Source organism: Myodes glareolus, chromosome 9 (genome assembly GCF_982192425.1).
Source record: "Myodes glareolus chromosome 9, mMyoGla1.1, whole genome shotgun sequence".
Lineage (NCBI taxonomy): Eukaryota > Metazoa > Chordata > Mammalia > Rodentia > Cricetidae > Myodes > Myodes glareolus.
Genome location: NC_142034.1, coordinates 94966092 through 94984417, shown reverse-complemented (window position 1 = coordinate 94984417; position 18326 = coordinate 94966092). Strand labels below are relative to the sequence as shown.

Here is an 18326-nt window from a genome sequence, read left to right as displayed (position 1 = left end):
AAGGCAGGGCTAGAGAGATGGCTCAGAGGTTAAGAACACTGGCTGCTCTTCCAGAGGTCCTGAATTCAATTCCCAGCACCCACATGGTGGTTCACAACCATCTGTAATGAGATCTGGAGCCCTCTCCTAGCAGGCAGACACACAAGCAGACAGAATGCTACTCAGGAGAATGCTGTTAACATCACAAATAAGTAAATCTTAAAAACAAACAAGCAAAGAATCCCACAAAGCTACATCTAAAACCACAGCTGAGAAGTCATGGACATAGTGAAAACTACTTCAAGAAGTCAGGCAGCAACCCCCATATCAGGACCTCACAGAGCATCCAGGAGTCAGCACAGGTAGGAAGAACATTTTACCAGGAGTAAAGTGTTTATGTGAAGACCCTTAGGAGGGAGAATGCCAAAAGAAAAGGCAAGAGGTTTATGGGACTAAGATAGGGTTAAGATATTCTCTGGGTCTGTTTCATAGGAGACCACTATGATTTCAGACAACGGGCAGTATGGTCAGATCTATGTAAGAGAAGCCTCATTTGGCTGCTGTACAACAGTAAGCTGCAGGAGGTAGTGATGGAGGGTCGGGGAACAGCACAAGGGGGAGCTCTGCTGTTGGTGTCCATCAGACAGCGGGCAAATCTGAGCCATCCTTCGGGATCCTGCCCACCACCCTCACCAGGCGCCTCACCAGGCACATTCACACTCGCCTGTTTTCCATGATGCGGCACATGTTGTAGATGGCACTGTGGCCCAGGTGGGTGCCTAGAAGGTTCCGCATCAGCTGGGAGACAGAACACACACACACACACACCATAGGGTTAACTCTTATATGCCCCAGGCTCAAGGGGAGCCCTGGCCTCTGCCTGCCTTGAACACTCCTCTGCAGTCCCACCATTAAACTAGCTCACCGTGTCCTCCTTCCAAATGCAAAAAAAAAACAAAAACAAAAAACAAAAAACCTTCAGGACTGGAGAGATGGCTCAGAGGTTAAGAACACTGACTGTTCTTCCAGAGGTCCTGAGTTCAATTTCCAGCAACCACATGGTGGCCCACAACCACCTATAATGAGACCTGGTGCCCTCTTCTGGTCTGTAGGCACACATACAGACAGAACACTATATACATAATAAACAAATCTTTTTTTTTAAAAAAAAAAAAAACACCTTCAGAGCCCTCAAAACACCCCTGGGCTTCAGCTCAACCACCTGAAACGGCCAGCGGGACACCGTGGGTCACTGATGACAACACAGCCCTGTCCTGTCAGGTGCTGGCAGCAGACATTTCCTGGGGAAGGAGCTCCCAGAAATAGCCTGGAAGACACCCACCTTCCAGCAAGGCTCGCACAGCTCCTTGACATTGATGGTGCGGCAGAGCGTGATAATGAACAGGGGCAGGCTCTCAGCGGGCAGGCAGTTATAGCAGACCACAGCATCCAGTACTTGCAAGGACACCTGCAGAAGGGGAGAGCGTCTTGCTTGTGCCTCCAACTCTTACCTTCCTACTGCCCAAGCAGCCTCTGTAGGAACCACAGTCAAGTGAGCAAGTGTGAGTGTGCACTTGGGAGGCACTTACACACTACCGCACTATACTATAAGTGCTACTTCCCATCCCAAGCTATTGCTCCATAATGCAGACAACCCAACTGGACACTCCTACAGCTCAGAGGAGCTGAGCAGCCTCCAGAATCCACACACAGCCAGAGAACGGCAAATAGGGCTTGACCTCACACTCCAGTCTCCCAAAAGTAAAGCTGAGAGTTACAGACCTCAATGTCCACAGAAGACGCTGTCTGGATGCACAGCAGACAAATCATGCTACGGGGAAACACAACACAGCATGTCTGCTCAGATAGATGTCCCAGAAGACTCTGACTGATTTTTTGTTCAATGCATAGTATCAGTTATTTGAATGGCTTGTCCACAGTGTGCCTCTGTGCCAACCACATGCCTTGTGTTGAATGCCTGGCATAAATAAGAGAAAGCCTCTTCTATCATGGATACATATAAAATGGCTTTAAAAAATTAGGGCTGAAGAGACAGCTCAGTGGTTAAGAGCACAGTCTGTTCTTATGAAGGCCCCAGGTTCAATTGCCAGTACTAAACACCTTCAACTTGAGGGCCAGGGTGTCTGATGTCTTCTTCTGGCCTCCACAGGCACTGTATATACACAGTGCACAGACATACATGCAAGCAAAACACCCATATACATGAATAAATTAATTAAAAAATAAAAAATAATGACAAAAAGGAGCTGGGCACAGTGGCACAGACTTTAATCCCAGCCCTCGGGAGGCAGTGGTGGGCGGGTCGGTCTGAGTCGGAGGCCAGGACTGTATAGTGAGACCCTGTCTAAAAGTCACAAAATAAAAACTGACAAAAGGGAACTGGCAGGATGGCCTAGTGGGTACTTAGTGCACAAGCTTAGAAACTTGAGTCTTATCCTCAGAACACATAAAGAGGTAGGCAGGAGAAAACAGACTTCACAAAGGTGTCCTCTGACCTCCACAAGTGCTACGACACGTGTGCAAACACAATAAAAAAAGTAAAAGTTAGAGACAGGACGGTGGTGGTGCACACCTTTAATCCTAGCACTCAGGAGGCAGAGGCAGGCGGATCCCTGTGAGTTCAAGGCCAACCTGGTCTACAGAGTGAGTTCTAGGACAGGCTCCCAAGCAACACAAAGAAACCTTTGTCTTGAAAAACAAAACACCAAAAACAAAAAGACAAAACTAATTTTGGCCTGGAGAAATGACTCAGAGGTTAAGAGCACTGGCTGCTCTTCCAAGGATCCTGAATTCTGAATTCAATTCCCAGCAACCACGTGGTGGCTCACAACCATCTGTAATGAGATCTGGTGCCCTCTTCTGGCCTGCATGCATACATGCAGGCAGAACACTGTATATATAATAAATAAATAAATCTCATAGATATACATAGATAAATAATAAAATATAAAAATTAAAATTAATGTCTACTGCCAACTTCCTATCTGGCAGTGTCACCCACTCTGCTCACCCTGAAGAGCTAAGCTTAAGACCCAAGACGGTGGACCAAACATTAAAGCTCTTTTCTTTCTTCTGGAGTTGGGAGTGGGATCCCAGGTCTCTGGCATGCTAGCATAGCTCTTACACTCAGCTGCGCCTCAGTCTTTAGTTAGTTTTTTTACTTACTGAACCATTGATGCAATGTATTCGTCAAGGTAACAGCTGTTGAATTTGACCAGATTCACGAGTACCAAAAGAAATTCTGAGGATAAGCCGACATCCATCCACTGCAGGACAAACTCCGCTGTAAGAGAAAAGCTAAGGCTATATTCCTCCTCCCCAGGAAAATGATCCTGCAGCCTACTACTGCAACATACTGGCCCCAAGATGCTCAACAGGGGTCTGAGCAAGCCTTGCGCAGATCCTGGCTTTGCCTGGGCAATGGAGCTGAGCTGACAGAAGAAGTACTCCTTTTCTTTCTTTCTTTTTTGTTTTTTGGTTTTTTTTTGGTTTCTTGAGATAGGGTTTCTGTTGTTTCTGTGTAGCCCTGGCTGTACTAAAACTTGCTCTGTAGACCAGGCTGACCTCAAACTCAGAGATCCGCCTGCCTCTGCCTCCCTAGTGCTGAGATGAAAGGTGAGCACCACCCCCACTCAGCAGAAGCGAGCATTCTATTTGAGGCTCGACTCCTCCATCACAGGGGCACAGACACTCCTTGCTCAGGAGGCAGGGTCTTAGGAAATTCCCGCCCACCAGGAATCTCTGGAAAGACACAGGCAAGGCAGCAGGCCACATAGCCTTAGGAAATCTGATGGTGCCGGCACTCTCTCGCGAGGCAGAGGCAGGTGAATTTCTGTGAGTTCGAGGCCAGCCTGGTCTACAGAGCAAGTTCCAGGACCGGCTCCAAAGCTATACAGAAAAACCCTGTCTCGAAAAACCAAAAGAAAAGAAAAGGAAAAAGAAAAGAAAGAAAATCTGAGGGCAAATCCTGTGACAGTCGGTGTCCCAGAGGCAGATCAACTGCTGAAGCCACTTCTGGGCATCAGAATGGGCCTGAGTTGAGTCACTCCCCAATCTTTCCTTTTTCCCTCACCAACAGGAAACAAAGTCTTAAAACTTACTGAAACCTCTGTCATACGACAGGTGGAGGGCAGAAACCGGAGTGGGGTGTCGAGCAGCACTAGTGCAGCCGTGACAACGACATCAGTGACAACGACATCAGTGACAACGACATCAGTGACAACGGCATCAGTGACAACGGGCCCGTCAGTGACAACAGACCCGTCAGTGACAAGGACATCAGTGACAACGGGCCCGTCAGTGACAACAACATCAGTGACAACGGGCCCGTCAGTGACAACAACATCAGTGACAACGGGCCCGTCAGTGACAACAACATCAGTGACAACGGGCCCGTCAGTGACAACAGACCCGTCAGTGACAACGGCATCAGTGACAATGACATCAGTGACAACGGGCCCGTCAGTGACAACGACATCAGTGGCATCAGTGACAACGACATCAATGACAACAGACCCGTCAGTGACAACGGCATCAGTGACAACGGGCCCGTCAGTGACAACGGACCCGTCAGTGACAACAGACCCGTCAGTGACAACAGACCCGTCAGTGACAACATCAGTGACAACGGCATCAGTGACAACAACGGGCCCGTCAGTGACAACGACATCAGTGACAACGACATCAGTGACAACGAAATCAGTGACAACGACATCAGTGACAACGGGCCCGTCAGTGACAACGACATCAGTGACAACGACATCAGTGACAACGACATCAGTGACAACGACATCAGTGACAACGGGCCCGTCAGTGACAACGACATCAGTGACAACGGCATCAGTGACAACGGCATCAGTGACAACGACATCAGTGACAACGGGCCCGTCAGTGACAACGACATCAGTGACAAGACAGGACCCAAGCACTCAGAGTGAGACCAGTCGGCAGCACCCTCTCCACTTCAAAGGCACCCTCTGGCCCTGCCAGTCAAAGGCTTCAGGTCTTGGGTGAATTCTATGAGAGCTTCTGTAATTAGCACCCCAGACAAAGGACTCCAGATGAGTAGGGCAACGCAGTCCTGTGCCCCCACAGACCACCTCATGAACTGCAGCGCCCAGGTTCAGGGGGCCTTTCTCATCCCAGAGACCTCTGAATCTCAAGGCCAGAGGCACCCATCCTCTGTATGGCACCTACCCAGTTCTTCTTCCAAGTAGGTAATATGCCTTCCATTGTCTGTGAGGGCCTTAAAAACTTCTAGCCTTTCATGGAGGTCTTCATTGGAGGGATAATCCTTGATCACTTTGAAGAAAAGAGCTCTGAGGACTCCCAAACGGTCACCCTAAAGACAAAACCACGAGGTCAATAGAGCCCTGTCAGCATCTCCCATACAGTTGTCAAAAAGTGCATCGGATCCCAAGACCCCAGGCACGCCCTGCTTCTCCTCTAGATGCACCTTACACATGATATGTCAGCAATATCATAGGGCTCAAATAGGGGCCGGGGCATTGGCCAACAGCCAACTGGCATGCATACGCTCCAGACATGGTCAGGTGCAGGTGGACAGCAGTAACAATAGAGCTCCCGCTCTGGGTAGGAACTATTTCTCCTATTGTGGAGCTAATGATCAAGCCCCAGAAGAGGGGCCACAGCCTGAGTACAGCAAGAGGAAGGAGAAACCTCTCTAAGAAGCCAGACTATTAAGAAGGAGAGTGCCCTAGGGGAAGACCCTTTCAGGAATGAACAGAGAGGGGCCATGGGCATAAAAAGCTCAGCTGAGACCTAAGTAGCTAGAGAATGAGAAGCAGGGGAAGTCGCCATAACTAGAAAATTGGTCAATAACTGCAAGCTAACAATGGCCATATTCCAGACATTCTGCACAAGCTTCCGTGTGCCATCCCTAGAAGGATACAGCTCTCAGTCTCTATTCTCAGTAAGGGGGAGGCTCAGGAGCTACAGTGACTGGCCAAGGTCACCAGACGGGAGTTGTGACACCAGGTTATCCTCACACACTCTTAGGGTCCACAGCCTTTGTTACCCACTAGACCCCACCCGTGGCAGACCACCAAAGACAGGAGTCCAAACAGGGATGGCCTGCCTTCATCCCATGGACTCATCCAGCTCTGCCCCTTACCTGTCCCTGCACAATAGCCTTCAGCAAGGCAAGAACTGCATGTCGGGCCTCTGGTGGTCGCTCTGGCTGTAGCAAGTCTGAGACAGACTTCCAAAGTGCCTCCACTGCATGCTGCCACAACAGAAAGAGGCCAGTGATAAGGCTGTGATCTCCAAGAACCTCAGCCCCTCAATCAAAGGACAGCACTGGCGATCAGACTTTCAGACCATCTCAACCCAAGTCTCTCTCTCTCTCTTTTCTGGTTTTTTGAGACAGGGTTTCTCTGTGTAGCCCCGGCTGTCCTAGAACTTGCTCTGGTAGACCAGGCTGGCCTTGAACTCACAGAGATCCGTCTGCCTCTTCCTCCCAAGTGCTGGGATTAAAGCTGTGCATCTAGCAAAGTCTCTTTAACGGGCCCAGGTCAACAGGCTGGGCAAAGGAGAACAGGCAGGACAGGGAAGCAGTGCCAGCTTCCCCGAGACTGCCAGCGAGTTCCTAGTAGATCTCTTTGGACTCAACATCATAGTGCTCAGAATAAGCACAGATGAGCCCTAAACATGCACCTGCCACAGAAACTGCACTCTATGTTCCTGTGTGAGTTAGGCCCTATTAAATGTGAGGAGTCTACTTTGAGAGATCCGATGTGTGTGTGTGTTGCGGGGGTGACTCAGCTACAGCACGTACATCTTGGAAAACTGCTGAATACGTAGCAAGTCACTTTCCTTGGTGGATCTGCATCTTCTCCTAAATCTCACACACAAACACCAGGCATGGATTTTTGACTGCATCTTCCCCTGAATCTCACACACAAAACACTAAGTATGGATGTTGGAACTCTCAGGTGTCGCTTGGCACCTGACTTCCAGAAAGAAACTGCTTACTGGACACAGAACATCAAAAAAATCTGAAAATATTTAACCAAAATAAACCAGCTATTTGTTTTCCTGTGCTTGCAGCTGCTCTGGGCACGAGACACTCATGAGTTCCTGATGGCAGGGCAGTGGTTTCTGGTGGGCTTGCAGCTAAAAAGTCCTGAGAGCTAAGGAATGGCCATTAGTCAAAGAGAGCCCCATATAAGCTGCCCTGGAACACAATAAAATTGGCATTCTTGTTTCAAGATTGCAAAATAAGTAAATAAACAACAAACCAGCTATGTGTGTTCTGTTGCCTGGTGCCGTCAATCAGCTGTCTTTCTCAAACAGTAACCAAGACTGGGGAGCCTTGATTTGTCCTCTGAGGCCATACCCTAACCTGGTAACCCTTATTCAGTGTGCTGTAAGAGAAGTGAGAATGGAGCATTAGTTCAAGGCCAGCCTGGTCTACGTAGTGAGTGCTAGGTGAACCAGGACTACACAGAGAGTCCCTGTCTCTTTTCTTTTCTTGTTTTCTCTCAGATTTTCTTGTTTCTCTCAGAAAGTGTTTCCCTGTGTAACCCTGGCTGTCCTTGAACTCTGTAGACCAAGCTGGCCTCCATCTACCTGCCTTTGCCTCCCAAGTGCTGGGATTAAAGGAGTGAGCCACTGTCGCCGGGCACGGTGGGTACCTGTCTCAATCTCCACCCCAGCCCACCAAAAAAGTGGATGAGCAGACATGCATATCTATAACCCTTTCCAGGAATTCAGGGAAAATCCATTCCTTCTGCTGTCACCAAGTCAAATCTCTCAGGGTTGTGCACAGGTTACTTTCAGAAGCTTCCACATCACTAAGATGAACATTAAATGTCTCTAAAATGGTAAAAATTGAATCGTTACAAAACTAGCTATCATGCCAGGCAGGTAGCACATGACTTTAATCGCAGAACTCAGGAGACAAAGGCAAATGGATCTCTGAGTTCCATGCCAGCCTGGTTTACAAAGTTCTAGGACAGCCAGGGCTACACAGAGACCCTGTCTTGAAAAAAAGAAAAAGGGGAAAAAAAAAACCAACCAAATCTAGAAGTCTGGCATATACTTGAAATCCCATATCATACTGAAGAGGTTGAGGAAGCAGGACCATATCAAGTTCACGGTCAGTCTGGATTACTACACAGTGAATATCGGTTCAGCCAGGACTACACAGCAAGTCTCAAAAACGAAAGAGAGCTCAAGAGAGCCACAGAAAATTGAAGGCTTCTAGCCAGCCTGTAGTGAGCACACACAACTCCAGCAGTATAACTGAGGCAAACCAACCTCTTCAAATTTCTTTGTTTTTGCCACATCACATATCTGTCCTATCATACGGATGCGATTGTTGAGGCCACATTCACCACTCAGTTCCTAGAAAGGGGGAAAAGGAAAGGGCAATGGTTAGAAAAAAGAGGCCTCCTTAACTGCCAGTCACAAACCACCTACAACTTGTTCTGCATTTCACCTGTAAACTAATGTTTTTTTCTTGAAAACCAGTTTTACGATACATCCCAAGCTGACCTTGAACTCACATTACAGCCCAGGGCAACCTTAAACACCTGGCGATTCGATTCTTCTGCCTCAGCTTCACAAGTATGGGGATTACAAGGGCAAGCCACCATGTTCAACTGTACACCTTTTCTTGTTGTTTTTATTTTTTGTGTATGTATACCTGGGTGGCCTAGTGAGGACAAGTCTGGCTTCAAACTCACAGAGATCTGCCTGCCTCTGCCTCTAGAGTGCTGGGAATAAAGGCGTGCGCCACCAAACCTGGCAAGCTGCAAACCAGAATTCACAGAAGAGCTTACTTCTCCAGCTCTTGGACTGAAAGGCAGTAACTTTATTTCCCTAACTGAAGGTTTTGTTAGATAAAACTCACATAGCATAAAATATACCATTTTAACAACTTTATTTATTCATAGTAGCTTCCTATGTGACCCTGGCTAGCCTGGAACTCAGGCCAAGACTCAAGGTAGTCTTTCTGCCTCAGACTCCCAAGTGCTGGGATTATGGTCATGAACAACCAGTCTGGCCATTGTAATATCTTTAAGTTGCAAACTTCAGCATTATTACAGTGCTTACAATCATCTCCACTGTTTCAAGAATGTTTTGATCACCACAGAAAGAAACCACATACCATACCAATTCCTTCTTCTTTCCAGCTCCTACAGCCTTCTCTATGGATCACCTGTTCTGGACATTTCATACACTAAACTCATGCATTATGGAGACTGCCTATGTCCTTCATGTAGCATGCTTCATGTTGGGGCAAGTGTTACTATTTGATGCTTTCTTCTTTTAATTAATACCCCACTGTATACAGATGTATCATATTTATTTATAGCCATCATCAAATGATGAGTATTTAGTTTGTATCTAAGTGGAAGATGTTCCGAGTATAAAAGTTCAAAATTATTTATGGGTAAGACATACATGCAGGTAAGAAACCCATCCAGTCAGGCCACTGCGGCACACACCTTTAATCCCAGCACTAGGGAGGTAGAGGCGGTCAGATCTCTGAGGTCAAAGCCAGCCTGGTCTACAGAATGAGTTCTAGGACAGCTAGGGAAACAGAGAAAACCCTGTCTCAAAAAAACAAAAAAAAAAGAAAGAAACCCATATACATAAAATAAAAATTAAAAATAAATAAACAAGTGGACAAATGTGAGTTACATATGACATGTGATGCCCCAACATACTGGCAATTGTCCATGTATGTTATATGTACCATATGTGAGAACTGGGCTACATCTTCACTACGAGGAAAAGCTGTCAGGAATTATCAGTTAACACCTCATCATGTTCCTAACCCAGTGAAAGGATGGCTTTCAGGTGACATCTAGAAGAGTGGGCTTTCTTTTCTGTGTTTTGCTTTTTTGAGACAAGGTTTCTCTGTATATCTGTATAGGCTCTGGCTGTCCTGAAACTCTGTAGACCAGGCTGGCGTCAAACTCAAAGATCCGCCTGTGTCTGCCTCCTAAGTGTTGGAATTAAAGGCGTGCACCACCACCACCCAGTTTTGTTTTGTTTTTTTTTCTTTAAGACTAGGTCTCACTATTGCCCCAGGCTGTCCTCCAACTCCATAATCCTATCTCCTCAGCCTCCCACGTGGTGAGTACAGGGCATCCACCATGACACTAGACAAAGTAAGATTTTATGCATTACCTAAACCCTAAAGCAAGTGCGCTAGGGCAGGTCACCAAGGTCCTGAGGAGAGATGTGTACATATGTCTGTGCAGTACTGGGGACAGCAAGCCTATGCAGACAGTCCCCAGCAACCCACCTCCCATAGAACCCAGTGACAGACAAACCCAGCCTTCCTTGAACTTCACGCAGGGCTAGCCAAAGCAGAGGCGGCTCACTCACTCTCAAGATCTCCGCTGTGATGATAAACTCCGTCTGTTTGCCTTCTGCACACCTGGGATTTGGCCTTGATGTTCCCAGTCCCAACAGTATCTTGAACTTCTCCTTCAAGCCTGAATCTTTGCTTGCTGGTTTGGCCATGGTGAGCAGGGCAGTACTAGGGAAGTGTTCTGTGCAGAAGAAACATAGTATTTGATACACCCGAGGAAGGGCTATGCCCTCCTGCCCTTGAGAAGAACCTCCAGTTGTCAGGATCCTAGGTCTAGGTCCTCCCTACAACCCCTGGGGCAACCCAATCCCAAGCAGGATCAGCCCAGGAGGTATCGGCCTGATCTAGCGAGTCGCCTGCCGTCCCGGGGGTGCACAGAGCGATACTATTTGCCATTAGTTTTCTTTTTAGGTGGAGGAAGAGGAGCTGTCGCGAGGACGACAGAAGCAGAGGCTAGCTCACACAAGCAATGGAAGGCTTGGAGCACTGGGACTTGACAGCGGTGGGCGCGGCCCAGGCTTGGATAGTGAAGGGTCAAGTCCCCTTCATCGCGACGCGGCCACACAATCATCCCGACCCACAACAGCGGCTGGAGCCTTGCAGGATACTCACCCCGCGCGCGCCCCCGGCGCGCAGGACCCTCCTGCAGCCAGGAAGGGCGCACACCCCCGACCCACGGCAGCTGCCGGAAGCGCAACCTGCACTTCCGGGGGCGAGGCTTTGCTGACTATCTGCGTTGAGTTTTCTGGGAATTGTAGTTCCGCGTGCGCGTTGAGCAAGTCGCGGGACCGCGGGGACCACCGGGATGTGTAGTTTACAGCCCCAGGCATGAACACCGGGATTCGGATGCTGACTCGCAGTCGGAGCCGCGCGCCTAGGATCACGGCAGAAGGGTGTGGGGAGGAGCTCACGCCGCGAGAAGCTCCTGCAGGTAGCACTGCGCCTGGAGGGGTTTTGGAGGAAAGGCGGGACGTGGAACTTTGGCTCCAAACTGAGGTCCCGCGCCGCTTGATCTGACCTTAAACCCTAGGCGGCGCGTAGTAGGCCGTCGGCCACAAACTCTTGAGTCTCACGTGCCCATGCCCCACTCAAGCTTTTTCCAAGGGACTGGGACCCACAGGATCTGCAGGTGTCCGTAAGACTGCGTTCTGAGCCGGGCGGTGGTGGCGCACACCTTTAATCCCAGCACTCAGGAGGCAGAGGCAGGCGGATATCCGTGAGTTCGAGGCCAGCCTGGTCCAGAACAGGCACCAAAAACTGCAGAGTACAGAGAAACCCTGTCTCGAAAATCAAAAAAAAAAAAAAAAAATTGGGTTCTGGACGTCTCCATTCATCCATGCTTGTCACCAGTTTCGGTCCAACAGCCTTGCTTGGGACATTTACTTGTACCAGCCTGGCTGGGGCACAATAGCTCAACCTCAGAGCTGCCTCTCTTTTCTTGTAGGGCCTGGCTGTGTGCCAAGAACACAACGAGCCAGAAGTTTTCTCCCCCAGCTGGACGGTGGTTCTGAAAGAAAACAGGCCCCTAGCAAAAACAGGAAAGGGCATGGCACTCATTTGTTCTGTAGCCATTAAGGACCTACTATGCTCCAAGTAGTGTTTCCAGGGGGCAGTTATCAAAGCCCCCGCACATCTCCAGCCAGGATTTAAGCTTGTGATTACAGCAAGAATGTGCATAGACACCAATGGCCCCAAAGCGGTTCAGGCATGGAGATGGCTGGGACCCAGGCCGAGACTCAGCAAGAGTCAAGTGCCGTGAAAGGAAGACAAGTGTTGATACTGTCAGGGCAGCAAATGCTTTGATGTTGGGAGAATTGGAGGACAAAGATTTCTGAGAGGGGAGTGGCACAGTGCAGTTTGGGTGTTAAGAAGTTCTCTTAAGGACTGGAGGGATGAGCTCAGTTCCCAGCAACCACATGGTGGCTCACAGCCATCTGTAATGAGATCTGGTGCCCTCTTCTGGCCTGTACAGGCCAGCAGAACATTATATGCATGATAAATAAATAAATCTTTTAAAAAAGTTTCTCTTAAATGCAACTCAAAGGGCATGGGACAGGGGAAAGGTTGCATCATCCTAGAGGCTGATTAGACATTACTAGCGTCTCGGTGTGCCAGCAGGCACTTTGTCAGACTGCCATGTCATGTTGTGACAGGGACAGAGCACTTTTACACGCGCCATGGTCGATAATGGACAGTTGTACAAATAAATAAGAGAGAAGTGAATTGTCAGGAAAGCAGCACCCTTACCCTACCCTCATATAAAACTCATGCTCCAAAGACTGAATGGCACTTTTAGCAGAAGGAAAAAAAAGCCACCTGCCTGTGAAACACCCACGGCAGACGCGGAAGCTACGTGTGGCCTATGAGGTTTCCGGTGGTGAGAAGGATGAGGATACTGAGCCCCTCAAAGTGCCAACGTGGGAGCCCCAGAACTGGCAGCAGCAACTGGCCAACATCCGAATCATGAGAAGCAAGAAGGATGCACCTGTGGACCAGCTGGGCGCTGAGCACTGCTATGATGCCAGTGCCCCCCCAAAGGTAGGCAGAACTACCTGCCCAGGGGATTCCTTCTCCTTCATGGAAGCAAGATGCTTGCTTCCTCTCTGATCTCTACCAAGAAAACAGACCAAGACCTGCCAGCTCTCGCAACTGACACCATCCCCTGCAGACTGCATGGTACAGTCTACTTCAGAGCACTGGGCACCATGCATCCCCTGTCATTCACTGTGACTACTGTGCATGTCAGGAGTGCCTGTGACTTGAGGCCTTGTGCACAGTGGTGGCGTTTGGCACCATTCAGGAACTTGAGAGGAGAGCCCCTCATATTGCACTGGTTCCGTAGACTAGCCTTAGCTGTAATCACCGTCTCTGCTGGATGGCTTGAGTACTTCTATCTCTGGGCCTTCTTGTCCATAAAATGAGTAGTGTTATCGTTGACCGAGTGATAATAGTAGCAACAGTAGCCAGTGGTTGTCTGGCATCGACTCTGTACTAGGTATGATCCCAAGTCATTCACTGGGGCTTCACACTACTCTATAGAGGCGGGTAATTAGTCCATGTAGGTGTGACAAAAAAGACCCTGCTATCCCTGATGGGTAAGAGGTCCAAGATACCAAGTAAAGATGGGTAAGAGACTTGACTCAGATCTGTCACCATGCTGGCCCCTGTCATTGCACAAACAGGTACAGAGGTACCAGATACTCCTGTCGCTGATGCTCTCCAGCCAGACCAAAGACCAGGTGACAGCGGGTGCCATGCAGCGCCTACGGGCCCGGGGCTTGACCGTGGAAAACATCCTACAGACAGATGATGACATGCTGGGCAGGCTCATCTACCCTGTGGGCTTCTGGAGGGTAAGCCTTATTTATACTTGGCAGCAGAGCCAAAGGGGGCAGTGGTCCAGAGATGGCGGACAGGCCATTTCTGACTACAGAGGCCTTTCGTGCTTCTGACCTGCCAGGAGTCTACACCATGGGGCTAGTTCCCTGTCCCTGAGGCTTTCGGATTTTCCTGTTTACATCTCTACATTCCTCTATCCTCCCACCTAGCTGCCTGCCCTTGCCCTTCTCCCCTTCCCCTACTGGGCTCCCTGGAGTACACCACTCCAAAGAGGCTGCCCCCCCTATTTCACAGAACCCTGTGTGGTGGGTGGATCTGTTGAAAGCAGCTCCGTGGGTGGGGCTGCTTCCCCTTGGCACCGCGTGGGCCACGTCTATCAGATTGGTTTTAAATAGCCCTCTCCACTCAGGCACAGGATGGGAACCACCCAGCTGGTCTGGTAGTTGCTTGGGGGAGCCCCAGACTCCAGCCTTCCTTCCTGAAGGTCCAGGTGCTACTGAATCTAGGTTCTAGGGAGAGAATGCCGAGGCAGGGGACCCAAGCTGGTTCCCACACATGTCATTGGCTCACATGAATGGGAGGAAGTTCTAGGCATGTGCTGGAGCCCTGCTAGGGGCTCCTTCAGCCCTCTTTGCTGCTTTTGGTTCCTCGGCTCCTGAAGAGGTGGGGCAGGTGGATACCTCTACATGGGACAAGGGCGGGTGTTGGGCAACTCTGGGTACCTGTGGGTCCTCCCCGATTAAGCTATGCCTCACCCCAAGGCTGACCCACACCATCTTTCAGAACAAGGTCAAGTTCATCAAGCAGACAACCGCCATCCTGCAGCAGCGCTATGAAGGGGACATCCCTGCTTCCGTGGCAGAGCTAGTAGCCTTGCCAGGTGTTGGACCCAAGATGGCACACTTGGCTATGGCTGTGGCCTGGGGGACTGTATCAGGCATAGGTGAGTGGCTTGTGCCTCACGGAGGGAGAAGTTAACTCTTGAGCTTGCTTGCCTCTGTTGGGGGTTCCCCAGTTTTGTTTTTTTTTGTTTTTGTTTTTTTTGTGAATTAAACCAGAGTATCAAAAGGGTGTTCTCAGTGCCGAGCAAACCAGCCTGCTCTCAGCAGGACACTGATGACAAGAACCCACTCTTGCTGATCTCTGAGGGACCTGGAAGCCATGTGGTCGCCACATACTGCAGAGTCAATGGCGAGTGCGTCACCTGTGGGAAGGAGACTTCTTGGTGGGTGGGTAGTGTGACAGCCCTGGGGAGCCTGACCCAGCCTCCAGGGATCTGGGGAGCCTTTTGTATTCATTGCTGTTGTTGTTGTTCGTTTTGGTTTGTTATTTTATTTTTGTTTGTTTGTTTGAGTTTTGGTTTGGTGTTTGGTTTTGGTTTTTCTAGGCAGGGTCTTTCTGTGTGGCCCTGACTGTCCTGGAACTTACTCTGTAGACCAGGCTGGCCTCGAACTCACAGAGATCCTCCTGCCTCTGCCTCCTGAGTGCTGGGATTAAAGGTGTGCACCACCACTCTCAGCTCCTGCCTCAGTTTCTTAAATCCTGGGATAATAATCATGCACCACTGTGCCAAACTCCAGGAAATCTTTCTGAAGTCATGTTTCAGTTTAGAGCTTCTGCTGAGTTAGCCAGACCAGGAGGTACAAGTATGTCCCAGGCAGAGGGAGTAGCAGACATAAAGCTAAATAACAAAACAGGAAACTCTAGAATAGGTGTGGCAAATCGAGGCAGAGGCAGAGGCTAAGGTGGTGGTGGAGGAAGAGGAGGGTGATTGCTGGGATGGGGAAGGAGGAGGGTCATTTCTGGATTCCCTTTTCTGGGTATCATCGTCTAGCATTTGAAGCACCTCTGCGTAGCTAGGTTGAAGACATACTCCCTGGGGCAGGGACAGACATGCTGCCTTCTCAGAACTTTGCCCAGAGTGGTTGGGGTTCCTGTGGTCACACAGAAACCAAGATTTAGCCCTGACTTCTCTTTGGGCCCCCAACCCCTGGCTCCTGCATGTGCCTGGTGGATGGGTTCCTTCAGCAGGTCTCTAAACCTGTAGCGTGGTAGCCCTGCCCACTGGGTAGAGGGCAGCGAGGGGCCCAGGACTTTGACTGGGAGCTGGTGACCACCTGTTGAGCCTGGAGAACAGCAAACCTTGGAAGAGCCTGACCAGAGGAAGTGGGCGAGGCCTCCCCACCTCGCACGGTCCGGTCCCCACTCCTCAGCAGCAGCCTCTTAGTCGACACTTGAGCTTATCTAGACTCCGTCCTAGGCTGCCTGTGTCCTGGGAGCGCTGTGGTGGGTGGCTGTGTGGGGGAAGGGCCCCTCCAGGGACCTGTGCTTCCAGTGGACAGAGCAGTATCTGAGCGCCGCCCACTTCTCTGTCGTCTGAGAGCCCGGTTACCTTCAGTGAGACCCCAGGGTTGCCTGCCAGGCAGAAGATACCCTCTCCACTGGAAAGCTAGAACTGTGGCGCTCTGACCCTTGCAGCTGGGTGACCTTAGGTCACACAGTTGACCTTTCTGAACTTGAGTTCACCGCCAGTGACGTAATCACCCTCCTTAACAACACAAATGTGTAGGAAGCCCCTCTGCCCAGCATAGGAGGCTCATACATGATGTGGTCCTGGACTGGGCCTCTGGGGTTCTGAGTAATATGATCACCTCTGTGTTACAGAGAAGGAAACTGAGGCTTAAAGCTTCCATCATGTGACACTGCCCCCCTCCCCCAGCCTGCACCCAAGCCTTTTCCCAGGCAGTAAGCAAGTCAGGGCTTGGAGACTGGCTAATGTTTGACAAACCTTGGGAAAGGCAGGGCAGGCACTGCAGTTGGCAGGCAGCCGCAGTGAAGGGATAAGGCTGAATCCCTGCAATGGGCAGCCAATAGGAGCGCAGCTAGAGTCAGCCCGACCCTGCTCTCCACTCTGTCCCCAAGAGCTGTAGTAGCAGGTGCCAGGCAGCTCTGTAACAGTGACCTCAGGCCAGCCCCCTGGGCTGGTAGGGGTGCTTAGGGCCCCAGAAGATGGCAGAGGAAGCCAAGCAAGGCCCTCCCTGATCCAGGCCCCATTCTTGAGGGATCAAGAATACACCTTTAGGGGTTGGGTTTTTTGTTTTTCCCAGGATAGGGAGTTGCATTTTTTGTGACAGAGTCTTACTCTGTAGCCCAAGCTACCCTTGAACTCAGTGCAATTCTACTTCAAACTTTCAAGTGCTGGGTTACAGATAGGAACCACCATGCCTGCGTCACACTGTTGGTTTGGCTGCTGTTTTTTGTTTGTTTGTTTGTTTGTTTTTTTGGTTTGACTGGTTTGGTGTGGTTTGATATTTGTTTTTTTTTTGAAACAGGGCTTCTCTGTGTAGCTCTGGCTGCCTGAAACTTGCTCTGTACACCAGGCTGGCCTCGAACTCACAGAGATCCAGTCCTGGGATTAAAGGCGTGTGCCACCTACCCGGCTGCCTCACACTCTGACTGTTTTGTTTTGAAACAGGGTTTCTCTGTGTAGCCCTGGCTGTCCTGGAACTTGCTTTGTAGAACAGGCTGGGCTTTGAACAGAGAGATCTACCTGCAAGCCTTTAATCCCAAACCCTCAGGAGGCAGAGGCAAATGTATATCTCAGAGTTTGAGGCAACCCCGGTCTACATAGTGAATTCCAAGATAGTTGGGGCCATGAAGAGACCCTGTCTCAAAAAAAAGAGGAAGGTGCCTGCACCCCAGGTTGAGGGCTCAGACTCAGCCAGCCCTGCTGATACAATTCCTTCTTTCAGGCTCCATGGTTCCCATCTTGTTTAGAGGTCCAGGTGAGAGAGGCCTGGACTTTAGGGACTGGAGTTAGGGACGGGGTACAGTCCAGCTGGCAGAGTGCCCTTGTTCACCTTGCCCTGTCTCCAAGCAGCGGTAGACACACATGTACACAGAATCGCCAACCGACTGAGATGGACCAAGAAGGTGACCAAGACCCCAGAGGCGACACGCACAGCCTTGGAGGAGTGGCTACCCAGGTACAGTGTAGCTGGATGAACCTGGAGGAGGGAGCAGCCCTGCCATCTTCCACACTGACCTACCTCTAACCCTCACAGGGGGCTGTGGAATGAGATCAATGGACTGCTGGTGGGCTTTGGCCAACAGATTTGCCTTCCTGTCCATCCTCAATGCCAGGCCTGCCTCAACCAGGCCCTGTGTCCTGCTGCCCAGAACCTTTAAGAGTCACAGGGCTTCCTCTGGCCAGTGTCTGTGAAGTGCCTTTGTGGGAGGGGTAATGGAGTTTGGAGTCCGCAGGGCGTGTAATAAAGCTGGGGGGTTATTCACACTTGACCTCCAGTCCAGCTAATTTAGGATCGGGCCAAGAAGCACGTATGTGAGCGCAGTGTGCGCACGGCATTCACATGTCAGGGGCAGGACTGCCTGGGAGGCTGTGTGGGGACATAGTGTATCCTGGGGAGTAGGAGAGGGAGGGAGGGAGGGAAGAGCGAGTGGGGAGTATAAACCCAGGAGGGAGGAAACAGAGCCAGCTGCAGCCAGCTGCTGGGAAGCCTGCAGGGGGTGGGGGGTGTCCTTGTGAACTCTCACACTCTGTCCTGCAGCCCCAGCACTTCCCTGGACCTTCTAGCTTCTGAACTTGTGCTCAGCCTGTGCCAGGAACCCACCCCCATGT

At 50.3% G+C, this 18326-nt stretch overlaps 2 protein-coding genes across 11 annotated transcripts in view; one reads left to right on the top strand and one right to left on the bottom strand.

Moving 5' to 3' along the window:
• The window catches only part of Tsc2 (TSC complex subunit 2), a 34869-nt gene extending 23803 nt beyond the window's left edge, over nt 1-11066 (bottom strand). For all 8 annotated transcript variants that reach the window (XM_048436238.3, XM_048436240.3, XM_048436239.3 and 5 more), the window contains exons 1-9: nt 10961-11066; nt 10363-10529; nt 8281-8367; nt 6134-6244; nt 5197-5341; nt 3166-3283; nt 1762-1810; nt 1322-1447; nt 704-777 (exon numbers count right to left, since the gene is read on the bottom strand). In XM_048436238.3, the coding sequence (XP_048292195.1) occupies nt 704-777; nt 1322-1447; nt 1762-1810; nt 3166-3283; nt 5197-5341; nt 6134-6244; nt 8281-8367; nt 10363-10500 (848 nt within the window). In that variant the 5' untranslated portion in view covers nt 10501-10529; nt 10961-11066. The remainder of the gene's footprint in view (nt 1-703; nt 778-1321; nt 1448-1761; nt 1811-3165; nt 3284-5196; nt 5342-6133; nt 6245-8280; nt 8368-10362; nt 10530-10960) is intronic.
• Nucleotides 11067-11090: 24 nt separating this feature from the next.
• Nthl1 (nth like DNA glycosylase 1) lies at nt 11091-17986 on the top strand. Of its 3 annotated transcripts, none has more exons than XM_048436247.2 (6): nt 11093-11279; nt 12648-12886; nt 13531-13701; nt 14471-14630; nt 17568-17673; nt 17752-17986. In XM_048436247.2, the coding sequence occupies exons 1-6, from the start codon at nt 11177-11179 to the stop codon at nt 17873-17875; spliced, it is 903 nt and encodes a 300-aa protein (XP_048292204.2). In that variant the 5' UTR covers nt 11093-11176; the 3' UTR covers nt 17876-17986. The 3 variants fall into 3 exon arrangements, with proteins under 3 accessions (XP_048292205.2, XP_048292204.2, XP_048292203.2); XM_048436246.3 differs by having other exon boundaries at nt 11094-11279; nt 12645-12886; XM_048436248.3 differs by lacking the exons at nt 17568-17673; nt 17752-17986 and adding an exon at nt 14746-17122 and having other exon boundaries at nt 11091-11279; nt 12645-12886.
• The last annotated feature ends 340 nt before the right edge of the window (nt 17987-18326 follow it).

Bases quoted from the DNA above. Each gene is read 5' to 3' on its own strand.
- Nthl1 (XM_048436246.3), top strand. From the start codon at position 11,177: ATGAACACCGGGATTCGGATGCTGACTCGCAGTCGGAGCCGCGCGCCT. The intron at 12,887-13,530 runs GTAGGCAGAACT...TTGCACAAACAG, and splicing joins ATGCCAGTGCCCCCCCAAAG to GTACAGAGGTACCAGATACT. The intron at 14,631-17,567 runs GTGAGTGGCTTG...GTCTCCAAGCAG, and splicing joins GGGGACTGTATCAGGCATAG to CGGTAGACACACATGTACAC.